The sequence below is a fragment of the Callospermophilus lateralis genome, chromosome 6 (genome assembly GCF_048772815.1).
Source record: "Callospermophilus lateralis isolate mCalLat2 chromosome 6, mCalLat2.hap1, whole genome shotgun sequence".
Classification (NCBI taxonomy): domain Eukaryota; kingdom Metazoa; phylum Chordata; class Mammalia; order Rodentia; family Sciuridae; genus Callospermophilus; species Callospermophilus lateralis.
Window position 1 is genome coordinate 79,284,416 of NC_135310.1, and position 26,602 is coordinate 79,311,017.

The 26,602-nt window shown below is 31.1% G+C and overlaps 1 protein-coding gene across 2 annotated transcripts in view; it reads left to right on the top strand.

The window, feature by feature from the left end:
• Positions 1-26,197, top strand: part of Ibtk (inhibitor of Bruton tyrosine kinase) — a 74,276-nt gene extending 48,079 nt beyond the window's left edge. Inside the window, exons 20-29 of one of the 2 annotated variants that reach the window (XM_076858471.2) lie at positions 50-171; positions 1,985-2,097; positions 5,342-5,490; positions 6,937-7,100; positions 8,792-8,884; positions 9,428-9,571; positions 15,275-15,424; positions 23,030-23,101; positions 23,524-23,656; positions 24,894-26,197. In XM_076858471.2, the coding sequence (XP_076714586.2) occupies positions 50-171; positions 1,985-2,097; positions 5,342-5,490; positions 6,937-7,100; positions 8,792-8,884; positions 9,428-9,571; positions 15,275-15,424; positions 23,030-23,101; positions 23,524-23,656; positions 24,894-25,025 (1,272 nt within the window). In that variant the 3' untranslated portion in view covers positions 25,026-26,197. The remainder of the gene's footprint in view (positions 1-49; positions 172-1,984; positions 2,098-5,341; positions 5,491-6,936; positions 7,101-8,791; positions 8,885-9,427; positions 9,572-15,274; positions 15,425-23,029; positions 23,102-23,523; positions 23,657-24,893) is intronic. The other variant, XM_076858472.2, reaches the window with a different exon arrangement.
• The last annotated feature ends 405 nt before the right edge of the window (positions 26,198-26,602 follow it).

The following is a 26,602-nucleotide window of genomic DNA, read 5'->3' on the forward strand; positions in this document are numbered from 1 at the left end:
TTAAAAAAAAAAAACTTGGTACTTAAAAATAACATGGTTAATTCTACAGATTCCAGCAATGGATAGACGAATCATTACACCTTATCAAGATGGACCAGATATTAGCTATTTGGAAATAGAAGATGGAGATATCTTTTTGAATGAAGAAATAAATATGGAACAAAATTACTCGTAAGCTGTTTTTGTTTTATTTTCTGTCCTTTTCTTCTTTCCTTCCTTTTTTCTCCCCCAGTCTTGGATACTTGACATTTTATTTTGATATTTTGGAAGAAGAAATTGAAAAATTTATATTCTTTCTTAGTCTTGTTATAATATAGAATAAATGTATAATTAATCCTTGCAAGTCTAATAAATGCATCAAGTACAAGTATAAAAAGAATATAGGCTTTAGTTTAAACATATTTGATCAAATAAGTACAGTAATCTTAACTGTCTCCCAATGTGCTGAGATATTACAGTAAAGAAATTTGAAAGGTCATATTGTACTACAGCAGAGAGAAGAAGAAAGGAGCAAACAGTCCTCAGGATATATTAAGAGTTTTGGAATCTGGAAAGTAGTTCTGAAGAGTAATGACTTAAAAAAAAATAAAGCAGTTCGGGAAATGCTTAAGAATTAGTGGTATCAGATTTATGAAGACTAGGGTGAGTACTTGAATTTAAGGAGCATTAGATCCCTGGTCCATTCCGAAGCCTCATTCAGCTAAGGGATTGCCTCTCTGCCATCTTGGTAGAAGAGTAGAGATTTACCTTTGAAGAGATTGAACTAAAGAGGTTCCAAAGAGGAGTGCACCAGCCAGAAATGATGTACTATTTTCAAATGGTTCCTCTCTAAGGAACTTATTTCAATAGATTATAAGCCTACAGTGACTGACAAAATATCCCAGATTCTATATAATCCCTTAGAGTGAGCTGACTTGACCAGCCCTGAATTGAATTTGTAATCACTGTTGTAGGTTAACTTATCGACTTGTTACAGAATTACTCTCACTCTGTTTAGTAAAATAACCTGTTGAAATGAAATCTTTGGGTGTTCAGGTCATTTACTATATAGAGCCACTGTGTACCTCACTGAAAAACTACTCTTGGGTTCCAGAGGTATTTTGGACATCTGACTTAGATATATTATATTATATTAAAAGTTATAATAAATTTATTAACATTGATATAAATAACTCATTATTTTCTACAAAATAACACTTCATTGCTGACCCTTGTAAGTAGATAAAATATATAATATGATCTATAATTTTTTGGTTAAAATAGGATAGTTATTTCCCTAATAGTACTTAATTTAGGGAATTAATAAGCATTTTCTGAAATTTTTAACAAATTGTCACCAGATATTTCTAGGTTAAGATCTTGGCTAATAATACAGTATGTATAAATGTGAACAGTGTTTTATTTTTTTTTCTTTGTAAAAGTTTTATTATGCTTAAGGATCTTAGTCCTTGACAACAGTTTTCTTCATGGTGGGTAGGGTATTTTCAGCTCTTCTTGCTACCTCTTGGCACATATGTGTTTTCTTGGTGAACTTGAAGATTTGTTGTCCTTGGAGACCTTGGAGCGCTGCTCATACTCAGCAAAGCTATATATATACCTCTTGGATCATGTCTGATGTGAACTTGGTGTATTTGGTGAGGCACCATGGTAGTGGCTGTGCCTTGACCTGCTTCTGTTCATAGTCTCTTTGTAGCACTTTTTGAGGCCTATGACTTGAGTTTTACTTTTCCACATATTTTCCTTTTTACCAACTTGTTTTTAATTTTTCACAGAAATGCCAGGATGAGAATAATAATATCACAGTAAGACCCAGTGAAATTAAGTAATTTACTCAGATCTACATTGGTGAATGTAACTAGAGCTTGCCTGTGCTTTCATAGTTTCTGTTTGACCAAAATATACTACATTCTGTTGGTTAAAATACATACTTTTTCCACTGTTTCATCTCTAATTCATTTTCGCTCTTGTGTGTGCTTTTTTCTAGGGAAATCATGTTTAAAAAGGCAAAAACAAAAGCTAAAAAGAAGCCACGTAAGCGTTCAGATAGTTCTGGAGGTTATAACCTCTCAGATATTATTCAGAGTCCACCATCTACAGGTCAGTGAAAGTGTTCTAGCATATATTTCCAATTTTAGTCTTTGATGTCTTTGTTACCTTATTCTATGTGCTACATGCTATCTGCTGGAGCACATAGAATATAGTCCTTTCAGAAGCTACAAAATTACAGTTTGTATTGTGGTATCTACTCTGAAGTTTGCTCTGGCAGCACAAAAGAGACATTCCAATGAATTTGAAATCAAGGAATACCTGTTAGAGGAAAGTGTTGTCCCAGCTGAAGCTTTAAGATGAAGAGAAGTTAACCAAGAAAATGAGGCAGATGGACATACTTAGCAAAGGGGACAATATCTTCCCAAGCGGACTTAGCCATGTAGTGATGTAGTGTGTGTGCAGATAGGAGATACGTTGGATAGGGTCAGATTTTGGAGGCTATTATTTTTGCCAAACTAAGGAATTTGGAGTTTTATTCTAATGGTTGTAGGTGATGAATTTTTAAAATAGGGTATGATTGAATAAAATTTATGTTTTTAGAAAGACTATTCTGTCCAATGGCATAGAGGTTTAGTATGGGCAACATATGACAGATTCAAATATGTTAATGCTCCAACTGAGATGCAATTTATGTGCATAAAGAGGTTATAATCTAATCAAATGTAGCACATTTTAAATCTAGGTTGGAAAATAAAAGGTAATGTTTTTCTAAATTCCTTTTCTCAGTTTTTTCTTTGGAAATCTTTTAACTTACTGAAAAGATGAAAGAAAGATACCATTAACACCTATATACTCAAGTTTGTGAGTATGTGTATAATAATAGATACTTTTTAGTACTGATCCACTTGGAATAAGTTTTAGACATGACATGTTTCCTTAAATATTTTAATATGAATCGCCTAAGAATAAAATCACATACTATGTGGTTTTCTATAAAACCACAATACTATTATCACAACAAGACAATTAACATTAATTCACTAGTATTATTTAGTTTTACATTCTAATCCAGATTTCCCTGATTATTCAAAATTGTTTTATAGCCTTTTTAGTTTTAATCGTTAAAATAATCCAGTGTTCTCTCAAGTTAAACCCCGCTTTTGCTTATTTATATCTCTTTAGTCTTAATTAGAACAGTATCCCCCATATCTTTTTGTTTTGTATTTTTCCCCCCAGAATTTTAGGCTGGTAATATTATTGACTGTTGCACATTCTAGGTTTATATGATCTAGATTTATCTAAATTTTTAACAGTTTCTCTAGATAAAATGTGAAATATGACAATAAAATAATGAGACTATAGTATGGCTTTTGTAAATGGTAGGTGTGTCTGTCTATAGCACTAAGACATACCTTGTACAGTTTCTATCAGTCAACTCCATTTTAGTGATTTTGAAAAGTAAAAGACAAGCATCGTTTCACATCCCTTAGGAAAAGATAGCTGTTATGCAGGCAAAAAGGAGGGTGTTTATTTTTGTTTGTTTAATTAGCTATTACAAATGGGGTACTTAAAATGTTAATAAAGCTCACAGGGAATAATATCAAGAATAATAGTTTTAGATCAACAAAAAATATAAAAAGCATAGATAATATGCCTAAGTTGTTTTATAAAGTACTGAAAATAGTAATCAGGAGACATAGTAAATGGAAAACATGTCTGAAGACCTTTGCAGACTTAAAACTATAGTTTTCTATTTTCTGTTGTGAGTTATATCTAGCCCTTAGGAAGACCCTTTGGTAGATGGATGGAAGGATAAATAAACAGTCATCCACTTAGTGATATCCTAGTCACCTAAATGACATAAAAAAGGCAGATATTTGATTTGCTTTTATGTTATTTTTAGTACATGTGTTAAAATCTTAGCATGTCAGAACTCAAAGAGACCATAGTAATGAAATAATTTATATTACTTACTTTAAACCTCAGAAAACTTAAGCGATTTGAGGTAGTGGCAAAAAGAAATAGAATTTACTTTCTTGATTCCAATACTATATTTTTCCTGCTGTACCATTTTTTCTGTAGCCAAAGTTGATAATGGTTAGAAGACTAAATTTAAACAAAAGACCTAATTATGGAAATAAATTAAGAGTATGTGGCAAATTTCACTGAAGACTGTTGTGTGAAGGCTTAGCGTATGTGTTGATGCTTAAAGTTACACGATTGACATTCTGTGAAAGTGTTTTTGACCAAAAATAATTGTTGGCCATTTCAGATATCCAGTTGATTGTCTAGGTTTATTTCTAATTAACTTGAATGTACTGTGTTAGATGAAAAAATCTCGAAAAATATTCAAATGATAGTTGGGGAAAAAGAATCTATTTTCAAACCCTCTTAGCAGTGATAACATTAAAAAAAAGCATATAACTTGTCAAAGTGATTTACTTTCATTGGAAAGCACTCAATAATGTGTAAGAGATAGTATGTCTTACTTATTTTTAACTCAGTTGTATAGCTTAACAACTGAGATAATCTTTATTTTAAAATTTATTTTGATACTTCATCCAGATTCTAAAGAATTTGAAATGTTCTAATGATCACCTGAAATTAAGCAAAAGTTTAATTTATTGTTTATATTTGGAATGAGTATTGTGTTAATATGCAGAATACAAAGTGTGAAACAAAGGTAGGCATTTAGGCTTCCTCAGTTATCTAAGAAGTGGTATATACATTTCATAACACTTTTACTTCAGGAGATAAATTAATTTAAAATACTCCCAATAGAAGACATTTTTTATAGGGGGAAAAAAAGAACACCAACTCTCAAACAGATTATAATCGACTTCTCTAGGAATCTCTGCTACTAGGCTAGTCTACTGGATAAAGGAGAGGCAAAAAGGCCATGTGCTTCTTCTGACACAGATGATATTAGTCCTTTTCTGCATGAATGTAGAGATTTCTGTACAGGGAGAGAAAGAGAAAGGAGAGGAGTCTGGAGTTCCTTCATTTCTTCTTTTTTTTCTTTTATGGTGGAAAAAAGGTCTCAACCATTGCTTCAAAGCAGATCCCAAAAACTATCTTCCTCAGTTTCATTGCATAATTGGCATGTAATCATGATGAATAACACTATTGTTTTACAACCTCTTTCATTTTATTTTTTTCACTTAATCTAATATCTTTCTCCAGTTAGCTTGAATGATAAGATTTTGGTGTTGTGAATATAATTTAAATTTTATAAAATCTGGTTAAGTGGAAGCTTTTAGCTCTCTATTTGTCTCATTGACTGTATTGCATATATGTTTAATTTTTATGCGTTTAAATTTTTTTTTGGTTTTGTTTTAACTTCTCACTTTAGGATTATTAAAGTCTGGTAAGACCAATTCTGTGGAATCTCTTCCAGAACTATTGACATCAGACTCTGAAGGAAGCTATGCAGGTGTGGGTAGTCCTAGAGATTTACAGTCCCCGGATTTCACAACAGGATTTCATTCAGATAAGATTGAGGTTAGTTTTATAAAGCACTGTTTCCTTATCTTTAGTTTTTAGATCTGTATGCAGTTTATCTTTAGTTTTTCATTATTTTTACTCAAACTTTCAAACACTGTCCTGGCTGGTTTATAAGATAAAATTAGTACAATATGTGTAGTGTTAGTTTCTCAAATTTGTATAACCTTCCTAATTTTATTCAATGGCTCTTTCAAACCCTTTATGAATGTTATGTCTAATCTTTCTACAAGTAAAATAGAGTGTTGATGTGTAAAATATAATGATGTAAAATATAGTAACACTGTGTAGACAGTGAAAACTATATTTGTAGATGAATTACTGAATTGTCTTTTGTGAAATGTCAGTTAATAGAAGATAAAAATTATCAAAGGTAAAGTAATTTTGAAAATAAGTCTAAATTCAGATTCTACCAGTCCCTTTCATAGTATTAACTAGAGCAAAACAAACTGGAATGATTGAGTTTTTCTACTCTAGCATAATTGACATTAAGCTGCAGGATTCCTAGTCTGGGTATCTCTGAGGAATGCATTTTTTAGACATCCTGACATTTTATTCCTTTTATTCCATAGTTTATAATCTATGGGGAAGGTAAATATCTTATTTGCAATAGACTTATTTTTCTCTAATTCCTGTACATCCCTAAAGCATATTCTAGGGCTAGGGATATAGCTCAGTGGTAGAGCACTTGCCTGCACATGCAAGACCCTGAGTTCAATCCCTAGTATTGCCTTTAAAAAAAAAAAAAATCCTAACTTTTAGGAATTCCTAAGACAATGGAACTTATGCTTTCTACCCTGTCTTATTCTAGGCCTCAAGGATTGATTTCTTTATTTTAATGTAGGGTAAACATTTGGGGTCAATTATTATTCAGATAAGATTGGTCTGGAATATAGAAGGCATATTGTGAATGTCTTATAATAATAGAAGAATTCGTCCTGGCAATAGAAATACTGTTTTAATAATTTACTTGACCTATTATAATAGCAGTAGTTTCTGGGTCCCTTTTGAAATATCAGTATTATTTGACTTTAATTTTATTCAGAGTCCTTTAATTATATTCAGAGTGACTTTCTATGACATTTATACCAGATTTTTATTTTGTTTCATGTCTGAAGTTGTGAACATTAATTTAAAATTGCTGCTTCATATCTTACTGTATAGCTTCTATATATTAACATTTTTGTTTACTCTTTGTTTAAATATAAATTTAATAGGCAAACATGTATCCCTAAAAATTATTCTCCAAGCTCACAATCATCTGATTGTTTGAGAATTGGTTAAAGCATTAACCTGTAGAAGAATATGAATTAAAAATGTTAGATGGTTTATTATCAGAAGATTTTCCATAATGTAACTAATATTTGTTAAGAATCAACTACATGTTAGCTACTGAGCTGGGTATCTGCTCTTATTAACTTTAATGTTTTTTTCCCCTTCCCTTAGGTGAAAGTTAAACCTTATGTTAATGGTACAACTAATACATCTTCTAGGGAAGATTTCAAACCATGGGAAAAATCATCAATACTTAAAGTGTCTACTCCACAGCCCATTCCCAGTAACAGAATTGATGTAACAAGTTCTTCCAGCTGGGTTGCTGGCTCTTTCAGGTAGAATTTTCATTTTGTTCTGTATCTGAGACATATCACTAATTTTAATCAAATGAAAAAAAATTTAAAAAATATTAATATACTCTATTATACATAAAATTACCTATATGCATACAAATTGCTAATCAATATAATAGGCTTATCCCCCACCCAGGCAAAATATAGTTTTCTTTGTATTATTGTCAGTATATTATAGCATATTTTTCTTTGTTAATGTATATTAATTAAAACTCCCACTCAAGGGGAAGGTAATGATGGAGAAAGACTGATGCATATGTAAGGTACTAAGTCATAGAAGAAAGAAGTTCTGCTGTTCTGTTGCACAGTAGGATAACTATAGATAATAATATGCTGCTTATTAAAAAAAAAAAAGCTGAAAGAAAAGATTTTGAATATTTTCACCATAAAGACATGATAAATGTTTCAGGGGACAGTTTTATCTTGATTGGAATATTTCATAATATATATGTATGTTGAAAGATCACATGGTATTCCATAAATAGGTATACTTTTTATGTGTCAGTTAAAAACTTAAAAACCAAGACAAAAACAGAATTTTAAAAAAGCCCATCTTCCTTTTAGGAAAACCATTTTTCTTTTTTAATTTGTAAGCTTTTTGCTTTCTGAGCTACCTTTAGGCCATGAAGCAGTATTAACTGGAACATCATAATCTTTGTTCCGTATATGCATAATAGAGCACCTTATTGTCTCACAAAATGTATTATTATACAGTTAAATGTTTGCACCTTAGTGGGTATTTAAAGTCTCATAAAATGTACTGTTCATTGTTAGTATATCTGAGAATATTTATTGAATGTTATACTACCTTCTTACTTATATTTTATGCATATTTTTCTTTTATTTAGAAGTCAAATGAAGGAGTATTTATAAATAGAATGCAGAGTTTGCTTTTTTGTTGGGCTATTGAGCTTGTGCTTCATTTTTATGTAACTACTTCGGTTGATAATAGGCTAAAATTGTTGAGTAACTTATAGATTATATTATCACTCTGACCATTTGTGCAATTTTTTTGAAATGTGCTCTGTTATGTATTGGAACAAAGTATATGATGTTTCCGTTTATGTTGCTTCATGGTCTAATGGTAACTCAGAAATTAGTTTGAAATGTTTTGGCATTCTAAGTAACATAACAATTTCTGGGGACATCTGGAAACATATTCTGAGTACTGATGTTAGAATATTTTCTAAACATGTCTTAAAAATAGTGCCTAGCTATATAAATTGGTCAATATTTTATATATTAATGGATACATAAACATTTCTACATCATTCTGAAGTATCATCTAGTGGGAATAAATACAGAAATATAGTAAATATTTTTCTTTTTGAAAGAAAAAACAGCAGGTTATCCTTCAATATATAGTAATATGACTTATTTTTAGCTGTATCATAGATTTCATTTAGGTTAGAAACTGTAACAATCATAGAGGTTTTGTTTTTATGGTATAGCTAACTACTTTTGGTGGGTTTCCAATATTGTTGAATATCCTAAGGTTTTCTAGAAAATGTCTGTTTTTGTTAATACTAGTAAGAATTTTGTATTCAGCAAAACAATTCTAAATTATACTTTCATTATTAATCTACATATAATTTATAGTTTCTTTGGAGTTTGGGGTTGGGCTTTAAAGGTAATTGAAGGCTTTTGTAAAGTAATTCTTTAATTTCTTTTAGTCCTGTCAGCCCTCCTGTCGTGGATCTCAGAACCATCATGGAAATAGAAGAAAGTAGACAAAAATGTGGAGCTACACCTAAGTCAAATTTAGGGTTGGTTAAAAAAAAATCATTAAAAAAAAAATTATATTCCTGTCCTAAAAAATTGGAAAGATCCCTTGGATCGTTCCTATTATTTCTCTACCTTTGATCTAATAGATTTAAGCCTTTTTCTAGGTAATTTAACCTTTATAATATTTCTTAAATCTTTGTAAAGATTTAGTTAAGTTGATAGGCTAGCTTTTATAGAAAGCAGTATCACATGCTAGAAACCACGTGATCTGTTCTTGAAGAAAAATCAAAGATTTAAGCTTTGTAATGTAAATTATCCTTGAAAAGTATATGAAGGAGGAATCAATCATAGCTATTACTTAATGATTGATAGTATAAATTGATATCACCACTGTTGAAACTTTGTGAACATCTTGATCAAATAGTAAAGTCACACCAAATAAATAGGAAATATTATCCTTATCTCTAACTTTCATTAAAGAAATTCATGCTAATTGGTTTAATTTCTAGCAAAATTATTTCTCATGATATTAAACTTTCTCAGGAGCAATGAAACTAATTGATTTAATTTAATTTAATCTTCAGCAAAATGGTTACTCCTGGAGTTAAACTTTCTCAGAAGCAACGAAAAATGATCGCATTGACTACCAAAGAAAATAATTCAGGAATGAGTAGCATGGAAACAGTTTTAACCACTCCTTCCAAAGTCCCCAAACCAGTGAATGCATGGTATGTATCACTTTTATTAAAATTAGCTTAGATCGGTTTATTAGATTATAAAGTGATTCTTTACTCCTGAGGTTTTCCCTGCCTATATTGGCAAATATTTCATTCCTTCCTTTGCTTTTAAGTCAAAAATGGGAGTTTTTTGTTTTGTTTTAATTTTTAATGTATTGACATTATATCATGATTTTCAAATGTTTTTCATTATGAATATAATTTCTTCTTGTTATTCTGCTAAACTTCTCTTGTTAAAGTGACTTAAAATAAGTTTACTTTTTCATTTTATAATAAATAAAATACACCACAGGACATTTTCATAAAAGCAAACTTTATTTTTAGTACCCTTATTTCTTTGTCCTTTTGTATGCATCATAAATGTCTTTACATAGTTATACAAAGCTTGTTGTCACTTTTTTAAACAGTGCTGTTAACATTACATTATTTATGTTTTCTCTATTATAATTTACCAAAGTGGCATAATTATAGGAGTAATCTTTGAAGAGGTCAGATGACAATTTTGAGATGTGTAAAATAGGCTGTATTCTGCTTCCCTTCCATCTGCCCTTTTCTTTGTTATCCACATCAGAATATCCAGCCAGTTCTAGTGAAGCACATACATAAGTAGTGTGAAGGGCAAGGAAGAAGTAGAACCCACTTTCTTTCACAGGAACTGAGGGTGATCTTGGTAGCCACCCTTAGTTTGGGAAAATCCTTCAGTGTTTCTAATGCTAAATTATTCTGTTTGTAAAAGGGAATATTTTTCCTACTAAGGGGGAATGACACTCAGTTTTGAGTGTTGCCTGTGGAATTAAACATAATGCTAGTCAGAGCTGCTAAAAGGTCTAAAGTACAGTTTCTGACCAAAGAAAGTAAACACAAGAAATTGGAATACTGAAGTAGAAGAAAACTGAGGATGACACTTGAAAAAATGGTCTTAGCAGAATTTTTTTTAATTCTTCAATATTTCTTAAACATCTTCCACATGCAAGGCATTCTTCTAATTTCTGGTGATATGACAATATAGCAAGACTAATTTGCTTATTGCCTTTGTAGGTTTTATGGTGTAACTGTTAACAACATTGAGTTGTGTTTTCCCTGGTGTAGAAAATATCAAGAGGGAAAAAAGTATTATTGAAATAACCATTAAGATACTAAAATTATTGTAATTTGAAAGCATTAACTATGTTTGGAAGCATTTGGCTTAGTAATGTTGTTTTAGATGTGCCATCAATTGGTTTCCTTATTTAAACAAAAAAATAAATGAAGAAAAAAATTACATTTGTTTTCTTAGAGGCTTCTGCCTTAGAACCTTGTGTTTTTCTCTGGTCTGAACTGGGTCTTTTCTAGGCCTGTGGATTATCTGCCATCTTGGATTTTCCTTAATTGTCATCTTAGAAATGTCCTTGCTTTCCTCCAGTATTTAATCTTGTTTTCTATGTTTTGTGTTTGTCTGTTTTTTGATTTTCTCCCTGTTTTGATGTAGTACAACTCCAGTAGTTTGCTGACAAGGAATATGTACTGCTTATGTTTTTGGAGTTTTCTATGCATGAACATTTTGTTGTTTTCTTTTTTTATTATTGACTGCTAGTTAGATTGGAACAAGATTCTAAGTTGGGATCCTTTGGAGAATTTGTTCCTTTTTGTTATCCCTGTGGCTTTTGGGAAGTCTAATATCATTTGATTTCCATTTATTTTTATGTTACCCCCCATTATCCTTCTTCTACCTTTGTTTTTCCCCTAGAAATTTATAGATTTCTTTATTCCTAGTATTCAAAAATTTCAAAATTATGTACTTTCATGGGGTTTGTTTTGATATATTATTTTGAGAATTTGGGTTAATTGAGAACAGCATGCCCTTAGGTTTAGAAAAATTGTATGAACTATTCCTTTGATAACTTTTCCTTTTGTTTTCTCTAGAATTTATACTAATCAGATATTGGTCCTCCTGGATTTCTGTAATTAATTTTTCTACTGTCCATATATTTGTCTTCCTCTATTCATATTCTCAAATATTTCCTTGATTATTTTCAACTATTAAAATCTTTAATCACCAAAAAAAGGCAACATATATAAGAATGTTTGTAACAACATTATCTGTAATAACTAAAGCTAGAAATAGCCTAAATATCTATCAGCATTAAATGGATGCATTTTTTAAAGTAATAGAACACTACCCAGTGATTAAAAAATGAATTATGACTAAATACTATGTGGATGAATCTCACTGATATAATATTGTGGGAAAAAAGCCAATTAAAAAAAAGAAATATGGTTCCATATATGAAAAAAATAGCCATTGACTTATATTCCTGTTTTATTCACTCTTTTCTGTATATTTCTTGGTTCATTTTAATATTTTTATTGTTTAGATTTATTGATTGTTTTAAGTTCTGATTAGAAGCACCATGTGCCTGTGTGGAATGGGTATGACTTTAGGATGCTTTGCAATAACCTTAGGGTATCCTTAGGAAGCACCACCCATATTGGCTACCTCCTTGGTATTTTTTTTCCTTGGTCTCCATAGGATGTTGATGATTTTTTCCCCCTCCCTTTTGGTACAGGGGATTGAACCCAAGGGACACTTAACCATTAAGCCACATCCTAGCCCTTTTTATTTTTTATTTTGAGACAGGGTCTTGCTAAGTTGATTAGGGCCTTGAAAACTTGCTGAAGGTGGCTTTTGAACTTTGAATTCTCCTACTTCAAACTCCCAAGTCACTAGGATTACAGACCTGTGCCACCATGCCTGGGGGCATGTCAATTTTTTTAAAGAACAGATTTAATTATTTGTTGTGAAGGTCTATAAATTTGGTTGCCAGCATTTTGGAAGGTGATCAGGGTAAATAGTTTAGGGCAGAAACTGAAGTTCTCATTGGATGTAGATTTTCACTCACTTTACCATTTATTGTATAAACTTGTGCAGAAGCAAATAGTTTGCTTCTGCCTTTCTATTTTACTAGTGTCTTTGAGTCAGATTTTCCTTTTGATAAGGAACAGGAGGTGCAGACATGTGACCTCATGAAATTAGGACATTTACTATTCTCAATTATGCCAACAAATAAACTTCAAATTTTCACATTTTTAGCCATTTACTTAATTCAGTATTTGATACAATATATGAGCTTTTCCAGGCTTTTGATCTTTTCACAGTACTACCACCTAACTGATGACAGGCTTTTTTTTTAATTCCCACTCTAGCAGCTATCACTCTGCCTCTTCATTCTCCAAAAACATGTTGCTATTTTTAGTCTGTCATCTCCTAATATCTTATTCTTTTTTTTGTGTGTAGATGGGCTTACACTCTTCTGGTTGCTTTTCTATTCACTTTATGTGAAATTTCAAGAAAAAACTAGTAAAGGGAAGAGTATTTATTTATCTGACACTTCAGTATATAAAGGATTTGGCCACTTTTCATCTTCAAGTGTTTTACTTGGAGAAGTAATACATTTCTCATCAGTCATCTTGAGTGGAAGAATACACAGTCTTCATGGCCTGGCTTGATATATGAATGCAAATTTTTCCAAATTCCATCGAGAACTAGCTAACATATAGAGTAGTTTCCAATTATTCAACTTTTTTAAGCTAGAAATTTATTCATTAAAGTTTCAGGGGTACTTTAGCTGAGGAATACAATTTTTGTTAATTTTCATATGGATATAAATGTCTACAAATATTTTTCCATGAAGTTTCTGTGGCTACTCAAATGGAAAATAACCAGAGCCTATGAAGAAAGTAAAATTGTGGGAAATCAGACACTGTATCAAATCATGGCATAATCAGAGGAAAGAACCTTGGAATTTCTTCAAAGAATTCTTCATACCACATTTTATAATTGATCACTGTGTGTAACTAATGAATATGTGAGTTAAAACATTTTATAAGCAGTCTTACATATATTTATTCTTGGAGAGCTTTTACCCTAAGTAACTTCTTAAAAAAAAAAAAAAACCTGTGGGATACAAATCATGTATTATATCTGGGAGTCCCCAGATTAACCACTAGAATGAATTTGACAACTTGTACTTTTCAATAGTGATAGTTCCAGGTTTCTGTATTTAGAAAAATAAGTTACAGGAGACACTCAGGGAATTTGCTAGTAAGAATATTTGCGAACAATGTTTCCAATAATTAATGATACACACTGTATTTTATATCATAGTTAACTTAAGATATGTGTGCTTTTGAGGGGAGAAAGGATTTGGGAAGGAAATTTGAACTGTATGTGTGTTTGACTTTTGTGTTCTGTATATGTGTATGTTTTGGGGAAAATTTTTGTGATAAAGCCAAAGTCAGATTAGTTCTCTTGAAGGAATATTGTTAACATGAATAGCTTAGTAGGTCATCTTATGATGCAAATCTATAAAGAAAATTTCTTCATATTGTCTCAGGTTTTATGTAGGGTAAATGACTTCTAATATGGACTCAGCATAACAAATTATCTCTACAAAGCAGCTTAAAAGAAACAACAATTATTTCTCCCAATACCTGTGAGTCTAGAATGTTAGCTGTATTCCTCTAGTTCAAGGTTCCCAATGCTGCCCTTAGGGTTCATCCAGGACTATAATAATTTTAAGGATTGACTTGCAGAGGGCCCTCTTCCAAGCTTACTCACATGGATATAAGTTGGATTGACATTTTTTCTCCTTTCATCACATTAAAGATGTCTTCCCACTTCCAGTGAAGTCTTTTGGACTTCATTGTTTCCATAACAAGCTAGCCATTTTTATATTGTGGTATACTTCTGTGGTTGCTTCAATGAATTTTTTTTTTATCTTTAGTTTTAAGTTATTTGCCTATGAAGTCCCTAAGAGTGATTATCTTTGCATTTATCTTCTTTGATGTTTGTTAAAACTTAGATTTTTAAATTTTATCTTCCACCAAACTTGGAAAATTTTCAGCTGTTGTTTAAATATTTTGGTCTGCCATCTCACTCTCTCTTCTGCTTATAGTACTTTTCATATCCTGTAAATCCTCAAGGCTGACTTTCTCACTCCTGAGATTTCTATTGTTTATATGATGCCTATTGACTTCTTAGTCTACAAAGTTCATCCAAGTGCTAATTTTGTCTTCAACATCATATTACAGTTCTTGAAATTCCATTTTGTTCTTTCTTATATCTGTTCCTGTACTGAGTTTACCAGTTTTTTTAAATTTTTTTTAAGACAGAGAGAGAGAGAGAGAGAATTTTAATATTTTTTTTTATTATTTTTTAGTTATCAGCGGACACAACATCTTTGTTTGTATGTGGTGCTGAGAGAGAGAGAGAATTTTAATATTTTTTTTTATTATTTTTTAGTTATCAGCGGACACAACATCTTTGTTTGTATGTGGTGCTGAGGATTGAACCCGGGCCACATTCATGCCAGGCAAACACGCTACCGCTTGAGCCACATCCCCAGCCCAACCAGTTTTTTAATTCCTTCTGAGTGTATCTTTACTACTGTTGTTGTCTGAGGCATAGTTACAATAGCTATTTCAGTATCCTTGCTATTTTCAACATCTAGATTTATCTTTAGTGGTATTGTCCACTGATTTCTTTTTCTTACTCATAGTTTTGATTGGTTAACATTTGATAGCAAGGATTAACCATTATATTGGAAACTATATTGTTAAATTTTTCACATATATATTCTCTGTATGTCCTTTAATTTCCAGGAATGCCATTTTACAAAATGGATGTTCTAGCATGATCTTTGCTTTCTTTTGCAGGGCATCTTCTCTACATTCAACTTCATCCAAGTCATTCCGGGATTTCTTACTAGAAGAAAAAAAATCTGTTACTGGTCATAGTTCAGGAGATCATGTCAAAAAAGTTTGTTTTAAAGGAACTGAAAATTCTCAGGCTCCAAAAGTTGTAAGGTAATGAAGCAAAACCAATATATTTTTTACCTTAAACTATTCTATGGTTGTTTTATGGTTTGAAATGATCAAAAATTTATGAGGCATTTTTTTATATTCAAAATTAAAAGTAGTATTCCTATTCCCTTTCTCCTTATCTTTTTTTCCCCCTAAAACAGTATTGAGGTATTTGACTTACAATAAACTGCATGTATTTAAAGTGTACAATTTGAGGTTTTAATATATGTGCATATTTGTCAAATCCTCATCACTTTTGAGATAATGAACATAATCATTCTCAGAATTTTTCTTATTTCCCTTCCCCCGATTACCAATTTACTTTTTTCAGTAGAGACTAGCTTGTATTTGTTCAACTTTTTCATCAATGGAACTATCTAGTATATACCTTTTTTTATAATCTGTCATATTTTATTCAGCACGATTATTTTAAGACTCATCCATGTTTTAACCAGGAGTTGATTACTTTTTTTTTTCTTTGCTAAATAATATTTTTCTGTATGGATATACCAGAATCTACTCATCCCCTGTTATTGTACTTTTGATAGTTTTAGATTTTTTTCTCTAGTTGTTTTTGATATTCAGTATATACATATAAAACAGTTTATAGCCTTTTTACATAAAAATTTATAGGTAAAAAATTTTTATGATAGGCTTATAAATAAAAGTTGGGTGCTATGTAAAATATACAAGTGTTAAAATTGGCAAAAATTTATTACCTGTTTTTGTACCAGATATTATGCTAAGTACTTAAATTACATATTGGTGAAAAAAAATCAATATAGCCCCTACTCATAGAAGTGACAGTCTGAAGAAAATAAAAGCTTAAGCAAATAAATAGTTCCATAAAGCATTATGAAGAGGAAGTATTAGACTCATCATTCAGTTTCTACATTTTGTTTTAATTATCAAATATTAAGAAATCTGGTTTTAAATAAATAGTTTAAAAAAATGTTTTAAATCTGCTCTTGGTAAGTTTAAGAGCTTTCTTCATTTAGAAAGATAGTAGAAGCAGCTATATTCCTGAATTTATATTAAAGCAAAGTAACTTGGCAATAGGAGTGAACATGCTGATGATCTTTGGTGTATTAAAAATATTAGTTTCTGGGGCTGGGGTTGTGGCTTAGTGATAGAGCTCTTGCCTCACACTTGTGAGGTACTTAGTTCGATCCTCAGCACCACATAAAAATAAATAAATAAACAAAAATAAAGGTATTGTGTCCATTTACAACTAAAAAATATATTAGTTTCAAAAATACCAACAAATCTTCTGTAATGACCCTTGGTCTCATTTTTCAAATTTATTGTAATATTAAAAAAAAATAGAATCTGAAATAGTCAGGGTCTCCCTAAGTTACTAAGGGCTTCGAACTTAAGATCCTACTGTTTCAGCCTCCTGAGCTATTGGGATTACAGGTGTGCACCACTGTGCTTGGCACCATTTTTTTATTAGTGTGATTCTTTAATTATTATTAGTGTGATTCTTCCCATCTGAGTTTAAATATGCTCAGGTTCCTCCCATATGGTCTGGGTGGGATAATTAATCCCTCACTCAGTTTCCATATTTAATTCTAATAATTGTCCTATAAGTACCAATCCCACACTTCCTTCATCACCAGATTTCTCAAAAGAACTGCCAGTTCCCATTCATTTTGTAACTAATTGTGGTTTCTACCCTCACTGTTAAACTGAAAGCAGTTTAGACTGAGTTCAATAATAACCTTCATATTGCCAACACCATGGACTTTTTTATGTGATTCATCTTACTAGAAGTTTAATTACAGGTCATCGCTTATGTACTTTTTACACTATTTGTTTAATGAGCCTGTGTTCAGTTTATCAAGTATATTCTAAAGACTCAAAATAATTATGTCTCTTGCCGATATCTATCTGAGCTTCAGATTTAGTTATCCAAGTGTCTTGACCTTTTCATCCTATCTGGATGTCCAGAATCAAACTTAACATCAAAAATGTTGACAAAACATAAAACAACCTATTCTTCCTGAGTTTTAATCCTCAGTAAATAACATTTGTAAATCTTTTAAAACCTCTGTGTTCCTCACCAATATTTAGTCTTTTATCAATACATGATAGTTTCACTCTGAAATATTTATAGACTAAACTTTATATCCAGAACCATTACACTTTTATTCAAACTACTATGCTTTTTTACCTGGACCACCATAATGCCCTTCCTAACTGGTCTTGCATGCATAGTCCTTTTCCCTTTCTTCCAATATATTAAACTAGTGTGTTCTTTTGAAAATATGGAGCTTCCTGCTTTTAGGACAAAGGCCAGAATTTGTATTATGGCCTTTAAGACCTACATAGTTGGCTCCTGCCAACCTCTTTAGCTTTCTCTTGTAACAAGATCTCTAATTTCTAACCTTCTTGACCTTTTCTTTGTTCTCAAATACACTTTCTTTTTTTCTTCCTTCTTAGCCTTTGACTAATTGACTCTTTACTCCTCATGCAGACTCTGTTCAGTCATCTACTTTAGAGAAGTCTGACTTCATTTACTGGCTGAAGTTCCTATTATATATTTCTGTTATCATTCCTTCATTGGACCTTTCACAATTATTATTAGTGTGATTCTTTAATGTTTGTTTACTACAAATATTTTTATGTCTGTACGCTTAATTATATGTTCCATGAGAGCAAGGAAGATGTCTTTCTTTGCTAGTAATTGTATCACTAATACTTACAATGGTTCATATCATGTAGGACCCAGTGAACATTTGGTGAATGACTGAATGAATAAATAAAAACTAGCTATTTCAAATAACATTTGTTTCTAGTTTAGTGAGTTATAGTGTGTGCTTTAGATGTATAAATTTTAAAGTATGAAAATTAAGTTTGTTTTTGTAATATTTTACATTTTAAATGTTAAAGATATACATTGAAATATAAAATTTTTATTTGGATGAATATTTGTCATGGGACTCACAAAATATTAAAAATCTGTGGTTTCGTAGTTGATCACTAGAGTGTGCTATAACATCAAGACTCTTAGTTGTGAAAAATATGCCATTATAGATATATTGCTTTGGAAGTTTGAATTGGAGTGTGTGGCTCAGTCACGTATCCATATGGTTTAGTATGAGAGTTAATGTTTTAAATAGCTGCAGTGATCATGAATAATAATTTTCAAAAAGAAAACATAGCTTATGTTTCAGTTTTTATTTCTTTATAGAAGGTTTGTGAATCATAATCAAAATAAATCTGTTTCTTTGCAGTGTTTTATATTTCCTTATAGATAAATTAAAATATATAATCACCAAATTATGGAACACTTGATAGAAGCACATGTTTTACTGGCATCATATAAATATAAAACACAGGTCCAGCCTTTAATGTGTTTGAAGTCTAGTTGATAAATCTAAATATATACACAGAGAAGTTAAATGACAGACAAGAATGAAATTATAATACAAATTAGCAGTATTAAAGAGGTCAAAAATGATATGGGATTAATGCCAAATGAGTGGTTCAGAGAAGGAAAAGTGACCACCATGGATTAGAGTTGTTAGGAATGATTTTATTGAAGAAGGCTTTTTTTTTTTTTACTCACGTGGTTATAAATATGATTATCACATATTTGGAACTGAATATAAATATTATAAATATTATAAATATTGAATATTATAAGTTAAATATAATTATATTCACATATTTTATATTTTATATATGATTATATTATAAATTAAATATAATTAAATATAATAAATATTTTTATTCATTCCAAGTATGTGATAATTATATTTATTTATGACCATGTGAGTAAAAAAAAGATCTGTGAGAAAAAAAAATCACTTAATTATTGATCCCTTTTTTTGTCACAATCTTTTGAACTTGGGATGAGATTTTTAAAAAGAGAGAAGAAAGGACAGTATAAACAGAGGAAATAGTGGAAGTTAAAGCAAGACGATAGGAATGCTTATGATCCTTTGTGGAGTTGGGGTGGTAGGGATGGGAGGCCCATCTAAAGAAATTCTACAAATTATACATTCTTATTTTAATTGTAGAAAATGTGACTTTTCCAAGGCTAAGGCAAAAAAGGCAATGTTGTATGAGATGTCAAAATTTAGAAGAGGGGAATTTGTACAGTTTCTATGTGTTTATTATTTTTCATTTTATGTGGTTTTTTTTAGTTTTTGTTTCACTTAAGATAACTTCTTATGTAGTTCTGGGCAAGAAAATGTGAGCTTGTGTTTTTAATTAGTAAGAAAAACTACTTATGAAACAAAATTACTGTACAATTATATCAGCTCTAATATTATATAAAAACTATTGTAATCAAACTAGTATACAATTTTATTTAAAAAATGGAGCAAAAAGTAATGTAGTTCTTCTCATCAGGTCTAAATTTGACAATGTTAATTTTCTTCAGTTTGAACAAAAATCTTTTATTTATTTGGTGGGTTTTTTTGTTTGTTTTTTGTTTCTTTTGCAGTACTGGGGATTGAATCTGGGGCCTAACATATGCTAGGCAAGTGCTCTCCCAGTGAGCTGTATCCCAGTCATTTTTAATTTTATTTTTTGGACAAGGTCTTGCTAAGTTGCTCAAACTGGCCTAAAACTTGTGATCTCCTGCCTCAGGCTCATAAGAAGTTGGAATTACAGAAGTGTGCCATTGCACCTGGTTGGAACAAAAATCTTTCAAAAAAGATTTTAGCTAACCTTTTTTATATGTTTTTTATTTTCAGAAGACTAAATATTATAGAGATTGTCTATAGTAATGTTTGTTTCTTTGTTGTTAGTATTAAAAACTTATTAATAATACTATTAAGTATTTTTTTGATTTTTAAAAACTGTCAGTTTTATTTAATTAATTTGCTTCAATTTTAAGATGAAATTTTGAGACCCCTAAGTTATTTTGAATAAATTTATAATTAATGAGATTATTCATTGAAAAAATTATTAGTGGAAAGAGTTCTGGGATTATAATCTTAAGAAACAGATTTAATATTTAGTCTAACACTGTAAGCCTTTTTGAACCTCATCATATATCATTTATGAGAATAATAATGGTATCATACATGTTTACTCTAAGGCTATGTCAGATAGTGTATATCAAAGTTATAAAACATTACATTAATAAGTTGTACTTGAGCTTTGGTTGTTTCACTTTGATTTTATAAGATCTGTGTAAAATAATTTTAGTACTATTATTCAGTTTTATTAGCTAGTGACATAATATTTTTAAAGAGACCTTGTGGCTGTTTCTTCTTACCAATTAAACAATAACTGACTCTATAATTTTTTGCTTTTCTTCAGAAATGTCCCTAGAACAATGGGATGATTTTTTAGCATATAAGTCCTTATCTGTTTTGTTCTTTAATTCCCAAGAAAACCTCTGTTCTCTATTCTTAGATTGACTTTAAGACCTACCAAGGAAATTTACATTTAGTTTCTAAAGTAGTTCCCTTAGAATATAGATTTTTTTCTATTTATTTTACATTCTTGTCCAGATTCTCATTATTGCATGACAAGTTTATCCCAACAGCTTTCTTATTCATCTTTTTTACTTCATTTTTTCCTTGGACTGAAATTGTCCTCTACTTTGTCCTGCGGGATTTTTCTTTTAGGTATGAGGTAAATTAGTAGGTTTCTAGTCATAGAACTTGGTTAAAACTAAGAACCCTATAGCTAGAGATATTCTCACTTCATTTTTTATTTTATACCTATACCTGGAAGAAAAAGTTATGAGTAATTCAAAGCAATAAGGAACTTAAAATCAAAACAAAATTCTCCTTTTGTTTTATCCCATACCAAATAAACCGAAGAACTCTTCGAAGAGTTGCTGTTTCATTCTACTTCGTTTCTCATAAATGGCTGTGTACTAAGTATTCTGCTGGACATAGAGGTAGAAAGAACAACAAAGCAATCCTATGCTCAGAAAGACTAGTCTAGCAGTTAGGACAAACATGTAAGCAGTAATGAGAGTATGTAGAACTTTATGATAGTGATTGGAGTTTTATAGCAGGAGAAAGAAGATGATCTTGAGCCAGTCACTAAGGAATGCATTCTAGATATTCGAAGTAGAATGCATTCCAGACTAAGAGGAATCATGACAATAAAGGCAGCTGTGTGGTAATGGAAAACTCACTGTACTCCGAGTGAAAAAGACTTTGGTTTGAAATATGTCTTTGCTCCCTGATCCAATTTGAATCAGGGAGATTGTACCAGATTCTTTGAGTCTGTGTTTCCTAATCTGTTTGATGTAAACAATACACACTTTCTTCACAAAGAATCACAAGGTTTAAATGAAATAACACACATGAAAATACTTAGGGTCTCAATAAATTTGTTTGCACACATATCAGGTCTAAATATTTTAGCTTTCAGTGTGCCTGGTCTTAACTTTTTTTTAAATTTTATTTTCATTTAAAATCTCTTTTTGTTTTCAATCCTGTCATTTTGTATTTATTGAAGAGAGTAGCCTGCCTTCGAAAATCTTTAATGGTTCTTTAATGGTGTATTTGTGCAACCAAAGTCATATCTCAGAGCAGCTCTTTTCAACATTAATGTCATTTATTTGATGAAGTCATCAGCATATACCCTCTTTCATATTATGTTAATTTCGCCTATGAATCCTCAGTGCTTTGTACATGTTAGTATAGATACCAGTTACATTACTCTCATACATTGTTTTATCATTGCTTAAATACAGCATTTTAAAATATCTCCCACTAGAATCTTTTGAGGGGAGGAGACTGAGTTTTAATCTGCTTGATTCTCAGTATCTACCATAGTCCCAAGTCATGCCTAATAAATGTTTGTAAATGAATCAGAAAGTCAGTATTTTAGTCCTTATTTGTTTACTCTGCTCATCTAGGCCTCAATTTTCTCATTGATGAAAGGGCATTTGATTCATCTAGATAATGTCTAGAGACCTGTCTAGCTCTAAAATCCACAATTTGGTCAGTCTATAATATCTTTTTAAAGTGTTTTCTTCTTACTTGAATGCTTCCTGCCCCCTCATCATATGCCTCTTTATTATAATATTCTCAAATTCTTTCTTCTCCCTGAGGCCCTATCAAGTTACTAAAATATTTTGTTTTTTAGTCCATGGAGTCATTTGAACTTGATTTGTTATATACTACTTAAATTCTTTTTCATTCTTTTATATGCCATTTTATATGTTGGTTTTTCTTATCCAGCTTATGAACTTTTAGAGCTTATGTCTTGTATTCCTGTTCTATATATGATCCCTAGCTTATCACAGTATACTAGCCATTCACAAGATTTGACTGATAATTATTTGGTTTCATGTGTTTTGAAAATTAATACTAATTTGTAATTTTAATTCATAAAATTTTATTAATGTGAAACACGTTTCCCAAAGTTCTCTGTACTTCCTAATGTGTTTGATTACTATAAATAGTTATATGACTATTATTAGAAAAAGTAGACCATTTTTTGCAGTCTTTCTCTGTTACTGTATATGCAGTATTTTTAAAATATCTATAAATTATTTTGTGTACTTGTAATTTTCAAGGTAAGCCTGCTTGCATACATTAATTTTTCTCCTACATTAGGAGCTTATAGTTCTTCATGTCTATTAATAAGCAGCTTTAGTCTCCATTTTTTGCATTTCTTTTGCAGATGCTCTGTTCATGGTACTACAGGACCAGAAGGCAACCATATTTCAGATTTACCTCTTTTAGACAGTCCCAAGTAAGGTTAATTGATTACTTTTGGGTCTCTAAAGCTGAACTGCTGCTTAAAGAATGTTAATATTAGTGTTTCTTAGAGAATGTTAAGACATTGGGAATAATATGGTATTAATGGGATGTATTATTTTTTGAACACTCTGTGCTTCACAGTTTCTTCTTTAGTTATATTGTTTCTCCTCCACCCCCACTTTCTGTAATTTTCCAGAATTTCACATAACACTGATCCAAAATAATCATCATCTTTTTTTCTGTTTCTTAATAGTCATCATTCTGTAATCTCTGCAAAAGCTTCCAGATCCCCTTATCTAGTAGTCACTGGGAAAAAAGAAAAAAAAAGTGGCATTGCTAAAGAGTATTTCAGAAGAAATTTTGTTGGGCAAAACTTGGGAAGATGAATGAAATTCATTATTATTGTTCTTACAGTCCCTGGCTATCTTCTTCATTGACTACTTCTTCCATGGTAGCCCCAGTCACTTTTGCATCTATTGTAGAAGAAGAGCTACAACAGGAAGCAGCTCTTATCAGAAGTCGAGAGAAACCCTTGGCTTTGATTCAGGTATATAACATCCTTATTAATGTTTAACTTGGGAAGAACTACACTGCATTTCATCCTTGAGTCTTAAGAAAATTATATTTGGGCTGGGGATATAAGTTGGTAGAGTGCTTGTCTTGCGTGCACAAGGCTCTGGGTTCAATCCCCGGGACCACAAAAAAAAAAAAAAAAAAAAAAAAAGAAAAAAAGAAAGAAAATTATGTTTGTTTGAAGAGATATATATATCTACCAAATTAAAATGTAAATGCCGGGCTTGGGATGTGCCACAAGCGGTAACGCGCTCACATGGCATGCGCGGGGCGCTGGATTCAATCCTCAGCACCATATAAAAAATAAAAAAAAGATGTTGTGTCCACCGAAAACTAAAAAATAAATATTAAAAAATTCTCTCTCTCTCTTAAAATAAAATGTAAATGCCATGTATAACTACACTGAGGCATTTAATGATTTAAATATTAATTGACAGTATTCAGGATAATTAATTTAGAACCAGCATACAGTTTTGGCTTTGGTAGTGTTTGAGATTGTTTGAGGATTTAAAAGTGACCAATAATGCTCTGGGAATGTGGCTCAAGCGGTAGCATGCTCTCCTGGCATGCGCACAGCGCTGGATTTGATCCTCAGCACCACATAAAAAATAAAAAAAAGATGTTGTGTCCACCGAAAACTAAAAAATAAATATTAAAAAATTCTCTCTCTCTCTTAAAAAAAAAAAGTGACCAATAAGAGAAGTGACCAATAAGAGAATTTCACAGTATCTATTGATATTCTCAGAGCTTCTGTATCAGTAAGAGTTCTTAGACTGTAAGTAACAAATACCATCTCTGGTTAACTTAAGGAAAATAATTTATTTTGAGGGATATTAAGATTCTGTAGACTTATTGAAAGTCTAGAGAGTTAGGCTTAGAAACAAACAAGACCCATATTTGCATGGAAGAGCTCAGAAGCAAGATGTAAAGGACTTATACAATACCAGAAGGTATCTTACAGGATAAAACAGAATGAGTAGATTGCAACAATTATTTTCAGTTTCTTTTTCCTTCTGCTTAAGGGTTAAATTTCAAGTAGAGTGAGTATCTGATTACTTTAAAAGTGATAACAACATACCTGATTTAATTCTCCTGTATTTCATTCATGTAAAATGATAGTGCCTTAAAAGGAAATTGGAAAACTAATGTATCTGGCTTAATTTATGCTTAAAAGAGTAAAACAAGTCATTTTTCCTTCTCTCTTCTTTCAGATTGAGGAGCGTGCAATACAAGATTTACTAGTTTTCTATGAGGCATTTGGCAACCCTGATGAGTTTGTCATTGTTGAAAGGACACCGCAGGGACCACTGGCAGTACCTATGTGGAATAAGCATGGATGCTAATTCACTGTGGAGTTAAGATGCATTTTTCATAATTGTGATTGCTATTAACAACATAAAGATATGCCGTGGAAAAGAGGTCTTAAAGATTTGGTAGCCCATCATTCTAGACAGAATAAGCAATGATCTAATTTCTTCACCGATAACAGTTTATAATGTTTGTATGATTTAAAAGAAATTCACCATAATTGTGATTTTAGAAAATCTTGTGAGAATATTTCAGAGTAAAAACTTACTAAGTAAAGGCTAAATAGGATTGTTTCTTCTGAATAATCTTATAAATGAAACTGTGAGTGAAGTGTAAAATTTAAGAGTGATTCATTAAAATAAATTTTTCATTTGAGATAAATAATTTTTTGCCACATATCTGTTGTTACTTCGCTTTTATAATATGACATTGATGAGCTTAAAATAGGAGCATCAGTTGTTACTTCTGATCCATTAATGGCCAGAATCTTGTGTTTGCTATAAAAATTAAGTCTCTATTCTTGTTGCTTTTCCATCAGGCTGTCAATGTTTTATGTGTGTTTAAAGCATGACCTGCTTAAATGACATATTTCTGTTTGGAGAGTACATTGTTTCTTTTGCTTTAAGTGATAGATTGCAGTGGAATAAAATTAAGAACACTTAACTCTTCTGAACAATTTAGTCCAAGATAGTAGTTTCTTTGTAAGATTTGGAATCCTTATAGATGGGTTTTTTGTTTGTTTTGGGGGTGTGCAGAGAGAAGACATTATGGAAGCCTAATTGAAAGTCATCGGTTTCTCAAAATGTTAAAATTTTCTAAACCAAATCCCTGTTCATACACAGAAGAATTGAAGAGAGTTGGTTTACAATTATCTTTTTACAATATTGTATAATCAGAAGTTCTGTGAGTCTGGATTATATGTATGGATGTAAAAATTGTTTTCTTTATAAAAGTATGCTATCTGATTTGCTTTTGAGTGTTTAATTTTTCTTAAAGTTAACTCTGTGTTCCATTATGTAGACAAATTGGGAAGGTTCATGTTCTTGTTTCTGGAAAATAAACCTGGGGGAACATATAGGCAATTAACTGCTATAATTCAGTTGATGGAAAAATGGCAGAAGCTTACTCAGTATTTCAAGTTTAGCTCTACCTAGAAGCAGCAGACATGTAAGCAAATGTGCAATAAAAAAAAAAAAATCTTTCTCCATTCACTACTCATGTGTGCTTGATACCTTGTACTATGTTAACATCTGTTATGGGAAGAATTACTAATTATTCTCTTGATATTCTATATTAATGTACAGTGTATGTTAAGTTGATGTTGTATCCATTCTTAGACTGCTTTAAAAAGGACAGTTCCAGTATGAACCTTTGAAAAGTTTTCTGTTTGAGAAAAAAATGAATTTTATAATGTTTTATTTATGTTGCAGTAAAAAAAGCCTTCTGAAGTAACTGATTTTATTTCATTTGGAGTTTTGATATTCCGTGCATTTGGTATCTTTAGTATTTAAAGATGCTAGAAGATGAGGATTTTCTTGGTGTATTTTATGCTGCCTGGGAAGTACCCTCAAGGGTCTTTGTTGGATGGGATGTAAAGAGGAACAAAGGCTGA